Source organism: Calidris pugnax, unplaced genomic scaffold, assembly GCF_001431845.1.
Source record: "Calidris pugnax isolate Ruff unplaced genomic scaffold, ASM143184v1 scaffold127, whole genome shotgun sequence".
Classification (NCBI taxonomy): domain Eukaryota; kingdom Metazoa; phylum Chordata; class Aves; order Charadriiformes; family Scolopacidae; genus Calidris; species Calidris pugnax.
This window is the reverse complement of record NW_015090883.1, coordinates 2,948,834-2,956,199: the sequence shown is the minus strand read 5'-3', so window position 1 is coordinate 2,956,199 and position 7,366 is coordinate 2,948,834. Positions and strand designations below refer to the sequence as shown.

The window sequence follows — 7,366 nt, the reverse complement described above, 5'->3', positions numbered from 1 at the left end:
TTCACAGTGGCTGGAAAAAAACAGCTACAGTTTAGACTGATTTAGGTTTAGGTGAAATTTAGGTTTCTGACAAGACCTTTGCCCCAGGTCTAAAACCAGTATAAGTAAGAAGTCTGATCGAACTGCTGGGTGGTTTTACCACGTGCTTAGGATCCCAAGAATCACATTTCCCTCTTCTGATTTTGAACCCATATCAGATAAGAAAGCTTTGCCCACACTGAACACCGCACAGGACATTCCCTGGGGTTTGGGAACTGATCAGAGAAGTACACAGACAGCTGGTCTGTCACTATCTTACCTTAAGCTGATCAACGCCATCAAATTGAGCATACCTAGAAGACAAATTTTAGTTAAAAGCTCCAACTATAAGAAGTAAGTCTACAACCAACTCTTTCCTCTCTCACATGCTTTTGGAAAGTGTTTTTCAACTTTCAAAATCTTTTCATCCCTCCTCCACTTAAAGGTTAAAGGGAGAACTGAATGTTCAATCACAAAAGTAGCTTCAGAAAATGCAAAACATTGTAAACAAAATGATGGGGCAGCAGGGGCAAGACTTTCCTGCCACAAAGATGACAGCTATTGGTATTTGACAGCAAAAGTTTTGTCTTCATACTGAGATTCAGGACAGTACCTGCAGTGCTTCAGAACAGGAATTGCCCCTTTGTGTACAGAGGGTAAAGTCTCAGCCTAGGACTACACATGAAAACTACGTTCATTGCTTTTCTTTTAATAATGGAACAAAAACCTCACAGTTGCTTCAAATATTTATTTCCATGGCAAAAATAGACTATAATATATTCATTTCACATATATTACATTCAGTAATACAAGCTTTTCTGTCTATGAAACACAATTTGTACATTGTTTTACAAACCAATTTCAGTTTTACAAGAATTAAAGCTGCTTTGATTATACATTTTTACAGTATTGGTGGCAAGACAGCAAAAATAGACATGTTAACCACTAGCTTAGTACTAGAAAATAATACTTCACGTTTGCTACTGTTTAATCAAAGTCCCATTTAAATCCTTGCAAACTGGCTCAAACGAAAACGAAGCCAGACCCTGCGTTCCTCTGACATGAAGGACTCAATCCTACAAAACTGCTGAAAGGACTCCAAACGCCCACTGGCTCTAACTGAAGGAAGAGATTTCAGCAATGTGCAGGAGGTGACACACTCACTCATTTGCCAGGTCAAGCCTCCCAAATTTCCATCCGAGTCCCCCCAGACCAGCCATACAGAGGAGAGAGACCTTGGGGATATCAAAGCCATTTAAGAAAGTTATCTTTGCAAAGAGCACACCCGCCAGTCTGACACACTGGAGGATTTTACATGGGTTTTCCTCATCAAGTTTCCCACCATTCTAAAAATCAATGGCATTTGCAAAGTCTTTAAAGTATTTTAAGAGCCTCCGTATTTTACCTAAATATTTCCAAATGGAAAAACAGCATTTAAATTCCCTTTATAAAAGTCAGGCACCTTCTGAAACTGTGCTCATAAAATTAAGAATTTGGTAGTTCGGATTGCCATGTATCTGATCCAAAATAACTTTATGTTATCTACAGCCTTGCCCTCTCACTTGCCCCAGGCTGGATCTATTGGAAACTATTCATTAGATTCTTTGCATTTGATTTCTATCTTCGTTCCCTAATTAGAGCTGAACAATAGTCTTCCAAAGAACAAATACACTGGAGGTTATTCTCCACCACTGAACGCAGCATCATGTGGAAAATTGCAGAGAACAGAACCAAAGGCCATTTAGCAACTGTTTTTTGAAATGTTCATTGAAGTTAACAAATCCTTTTTTTTTGTTCAGCCCCCATAGACCTTAAAGGAACATATGTGATGCCAACAGAATGCACCAAATTAGCTGGTCCCCAACGGGATCTTACTAAGAAATATTTATTGGTTTTTAATTTATTTTTTTTTTTACACACATTTGCAACAGCTGTTTGAAGTTCAAGATTTTTCTCTTACCCCATCACAGTACAGTATTATTTTAATACCACTGTATTGCAAACACTGTGCTGCAATGTAACTTCGAGCACGTGTTAAATTCCACATTTCAAGGGCCTAAATTTCAGCCCAGCCTTAACCTGGTGCAATTCACACCTACTGTAAACTGGCTGCATTCACAAAGTATTTAGACTTTCAAATCATCTCACCTGCATCCACTCGAAATTTTCACTACAAAACTGCACCTCTGCCTATTCCCCTGCACTTCGCATGTGTCAAACCAGAGACCGTGCTTTTAAAACTCTGACCTTTAATAAGTAAACAGAGACTGAGCTGACAGATTGCATTAAATACATTTGGAAAGGATATGTAAAAATAACAGAGCCTCTGAAAAAAAAAATATTTGGAGTTTCAAAAAATCACATTTTAAAATGCCAGTAAAAATAACACCTATGACTACATACTCACTTACCCTACCACGCCATGAAAAACATACCATATGAATCAAGCCCTTCTAGCAGCTCTACTGTGGATACAAAATGTTCCAAATCCTCCTCCAAATGCCTTCAGCCATTCCTCAAATCCTCACTCTCCACTTCCAACATTTTGTCCTTTCACAAGAGAATTTCTTTCGAACTATCTCAGCTACTTCTCCTTTGAATGCTGTAGCTCCATGTGTGCACATTCCTGCTGCATTCTTTTGGTTAATTCTTGTAATCTGTATTTAAATTTAAAGCAGACATGTGAGTATTCATGCTTTAAGGGCTCAAGCTTTCATTGGCAATAAGCCCATTTAATTCCTACAATATCAGGAAGAAGTGCAGGAATTCTGTATCTTGGAGAACTGGACTCTGGCTTTGCGTGACACTGCAGTACTGAAAAAACCACAAAACCAGACCCTAAAGCACAGAGTTCTTAACAATGGAAGTGTTGTTTCTTTTAAATTAGTAATTTGAACTAACTACTGAATTCTAGTAAGGAGTTTGCTATCTTTAAGTCCAGGGTTTTCTGATATTAAAAATGAGGTCTAGTTACACAGCCAGCTTGTATGATAACAAACCCTGCAGTTCCCAAGTTTGGTCCAGAGGCCATTGAAATCTATGCATGAGCTGCTCAACTCTAACAGCTGCTCCAACAGGGACAATGTAGCAGCAGCCTCAGGTAGTCTTACTTATTAAATTTAAGAAGATATTTTTGGAGAAAACTGCTCCAAATGTCATCCACTTCAAAAAAAAAAAAAAGATACACAGCATTACAAGAGAAGCCAGAAATACATTTCTCAAAATGCCAAGATTTTTTTTCCATTTTAGTACACATTTAGTTTAAATTTATCTGTTATTGCTCTACTTTTTTTTCTAAATGTTGATGGTAAGTCAGAGCAGCTTTTCATCCCAAGAAACTATAGGAACTCTGCCGTGGCTCACCTGCTTTGAATTAAAAGTATTTCTAGAGAAAAACCGTAGCACCCCGCACTTGTGCAAAAGTCTGAGCAATATGAAGGCATAAAACTCTTCCTGCTTTTCATGGGGGACAGCAGAAAAGGGAAAGCTCTCCTGTGCAGGCTGCAGGAAAGCTGAGCAAAACTCCCCTCTGTGCCACAGCTTCTCCACCACAGAACAGGGCTCTGATTTATGCTCCTAGAGAAGAGCTACTTGCCTGAGACTACAAAAAATCTCTCATTAGAGCAACCAAGACAGAAATCAAATGTGCAGAAGCCCCTACTACACCTTCTAGGTTCTTCTCCTGACTCTTCATAGAATTTGATTCTAAAAAGCATTTTCCACCTCGCCCACAAAAGACAGTCAAACCTGTCTCTTGACAGTATATAGCACCTTTATGTATCCCTGAGAGCTCTGGTATCCCTAGAGATCAGCATCATCTTTGCCATTTACTGCAAGGATGTCTTCACGCAACTTTTCTTACTAAAAAAAGCCAGTTCAGATCTTGCATAATAATCTGGTTTTATCCCCATAAAAACAGAAGCACATTTGGCAAAATGGACAGGCTTACCGTGGAATTTTAAGCTTTTGACAAATAAATTCACCTCCGACTCCCACTGTGGCTGGATTTGGACAGTGGATGTTCTTATAATGTCCAACACTTCGAGAAGCACTGAGCGCAACTACAGGTAAAAAAAGAATCCCTTTTCAAGGCTAAGAACAAAGTGCTAAAAACTGAATTTTCTTTTAAAAGTTAACTGAAAATCTAAACAATGGTTTTTAAAATTAATTTTGTTACAGGATGTTGTGAAGTTTGTTTTCATTTGGTATCTTTAGAAGAGAAACTGCTCCTTTTCAATGCTGACTTGGAGCCACAGAGTTCCACACAAATCAACCCTGCTGTCTTCAGAGGGAAAACTCACAGAAAGTCAGGACGATTAAGGTCAAGTCATTAATGCAAAAACAGACCGCTGATGGACAGAACTGAAAGCTGAAGTGGAGGAGGTAGCAATGTTATGCTTAAAAAAATAAATCTAGACTGTGACTACCAGATTAGAGAGCAACCGCCTCAAAGTGAACACAGCTTCTTTCAGCAAAACAGAAAAGAAAGCCAAGACACAAATTTCCTCACCCACCTCAAATAACACCATACATTTTGGATTAAATTGCTTCACAGCTGACGTTCCGTCCCGGTAACTGATGGACAGCTAAAAACTGTTGCTTGAAGTTGTGTTTGTATCTAAATTCTTTAAAAGCTGCTCGTGTCAGGTTATGAAGATCACAGTACAAAGGTCAGAAATGGAAATGCTACAAACTGCATTTTAGAGCCTACTTTCCCATTCAAAATTATTGCTGAAGATAAATGTGAACGGTGGCAAAAAATAGGCACGTTTTCAAAACCCAGCAGATACAAATAGCTAAGAATATGTTTGTTTCTGTCAGTACCTCTGCTGACACAGATGTGTCAAATTGTTGTTTACATCTGGCAGTTAACATTTCCTAGCATTTCACATTTCACGATTTGGTGTGAAACCAGAGCAAATGCAGTAGATTAATACAGTGTACTTTCAAGTAATACATTTTGCACAGAATGACATATTCGCACATCATCATTTGGACCACGAGGGTTTTTTTTGTGGAAGTGGAGGAAATTGAGGCAACCTATTTATTATTCTTAATTAATGTTTTGGGAGACGATTATTGTTTTGAAGGGGCTTAAATTATCCATAGTAGCTTCCAAACCCTTCTTACAGCTCAAAAAAAAAAAATAAATGAGATATTTCACCTGTGATAAAAATGACTTTCAGTCTCATTTGATTTTGGTAAGCAGGTGTCAAGGGAAATGGGCACTTAAAAACAGGCCTGCAGACTGGTCTACCATAGGGTCTTCTTGAAATTAAACTGGAGATCTAGACACTAACAGCTTGCTTTTGAATAGGGATTTTCAACTCAGCATCTCACACCACTTGTAAAGGCAGGTAAAACCACACTGTCCCCATTTGAAAACCACAGACGGAGGATTATTTAGGGATACTGTCATTAGACCAGACCCAGGGGCCAAAATGGAAACTAGGAAAGGTAGGACACATCTTCCCCTCCATGCCACAGCCACCCACACAGCTACAAACATACCCACAGCTCCAGTGTCACCTCTAAGAGCTTTGACATTCTGCAGGTGTTCTCTCAAACAGCTTCTAGGGATATTCTTCATTGCAACGCTGCATGGCATTAACCAAATCTGTTCTAGTACTGACAAAATAATCTGAAGGATTCTACAGAGACTTCCAGTGGTTCGAAGGCTTTCTTCACTGGGAACAGAGACATATTTAATGGTCACCTTTTCACTGTGTAAACCAGCAATCATAGCTGCCACACTCCTCCATTATGTTTCATACCATCATTTCCGCTTTGCCACTATGCACCTTCTCACTCCAATTTTGGTTCTCTCACTTCATCAACTTAAAAGGCTCTTCCTAAAATAACAGGTTAGTAATGGCATATTACTATATGAAACAATGCATGATTATAGCTTCTATGTTTAACTACATAAATAACAGAGCAAAAAAAAAAGTGCTTAAAACATTTGCATCCACTTTGATTTCAGCCAGTAAAATCAAACTGTCCTCTAAATATATGAATAATACTGAATATGTACTTTCTCTCATCCATTTGTTTCCAAGAACCTTGTAAATAATTAGAATATTTTCCTCCTGCCTCCGCCCAACTGGAAGTTATCAGCAGTTAACATCACCTTTCACTTGTCAGTTCCTTTACACAGCACTGCAACTAACTACCAACAGCTTCCCCTAGTACTTTCTGCATGGTTTTTGAATAATTCAAAAATTGTCAGTCTTCTCTGAAAACATTATGCTGTTTAAAAAATTTTGGGGTTTGGTGTTTTGGGTTGTTTTAATTAAAAATGAATATAAAAATAACCGTCCTTAAAGCAACAGCTTAAAACATCTAAGAGCTGCTAATTTTGCTGAGTAAACCAGAGGAAACCAAAAGTTCATTTTAAAAAATATAGATGTATTGTTCTAAGTATAAAATTGAAAGCAGAACAAAACTGCCTGAGACCTCTACATTCCCAAGGAGCAGGTTTCTCACCCCACGTGCACCAAGAGTTTTTAGCTTTTGCACAGTTAACAATTATGCTTTACAACATAATGTTAGTAAAATTGTGCCATATACTTCCATTCCATAAGATACTTATTTTGCCCAGAGTAACACCACCCCAAAGAACGTATGCAAGTACTACAGACCAATACAAGTAAAATCATTCCCTTAATTCGACTGCAGCTGAACATGGGAAGAATTGAGTCCAGTGAAGATGCTGCTTTGCAGGGACTGTTACAATGACTCTCATTTAACAGTCACATACCAGCCCTGAACGGTAACTGTGTGATTCATCGTATGAAGAAAACACCAGTGAGAGCAGATCTGCCTGGACAACTGTGATTTTCTTTCTGTAAACTCTTGCAGGGTCCCTCAGGAAGCGGCAGGGATTAAATAAGTCTGGAACTTTTGAGAAACTGAATGAGAACTCCATAGACGAAAGTGTACTGTGAAAGAGTCTGCACCATCATCATTCTCTGCTGCCTCAACTTGTCCAGCACTCGTGGGATGTCCAGCATCTGGAGGAAGAGAATAAACCATTACAAGTGATTGGTGAGCAAGGAGACCGGTTGGCACTTTCTCAGTGGGAGATTCAGAGCAGGACCAGTGATCTAAGGGCAGAACCAGCTGCTCCAGTTTCAGCTCTGACAATCCATGGCCTGCCCTACACCACTGACCATGCCTCCTCCTCCGCTGTGAAACACACATCACGTTACACTTGCCCATCTCATGGAGTCTTCACATTTCTAATGGCTGCAAAAGTCTGTCACTGTGTTAGGACAGGGATGTCCAGCAAAACAGTTTGTTGATTCTCAGATGGCATATTGTATTATTAATAAACACTTTCTAGCTA

General features: G+C 39.0%; 1 protein-coding gene across 6 annotated transcripts in view; it reads right to left on the bottom strand.

Annotated features, from left to right (window-relative positions):
• Positions 1-751: 751 nt before the first annotated feature.
• Positions 752-7,366, bottom strand: part of PTPN21 (protein tyrosine phosphatase, non-receptor type 21) — a 48,068-nt gene continuing 41,453 nt past the window's right edge. For 2 of the 6 annotated variants that reach the window (XM_014947032.1, XM_014947033.1), the window contains one exon: positions 752-7,031. In XM_014947032.1, coding sequence (XP_014802518.1) covers positions 6,903-7,031 — 129 coding nt within the window. In that variant the 3' untranslated portion in view covers positions 752-6,902. The remainder of the gene's footprint in view (positions 7,032-7,366) is intronic. The other 4 variants (XR_001412597.1, XR_001412598.1, XR_001412596.1 and 1 more) reach the window with 4 other exon arrangements.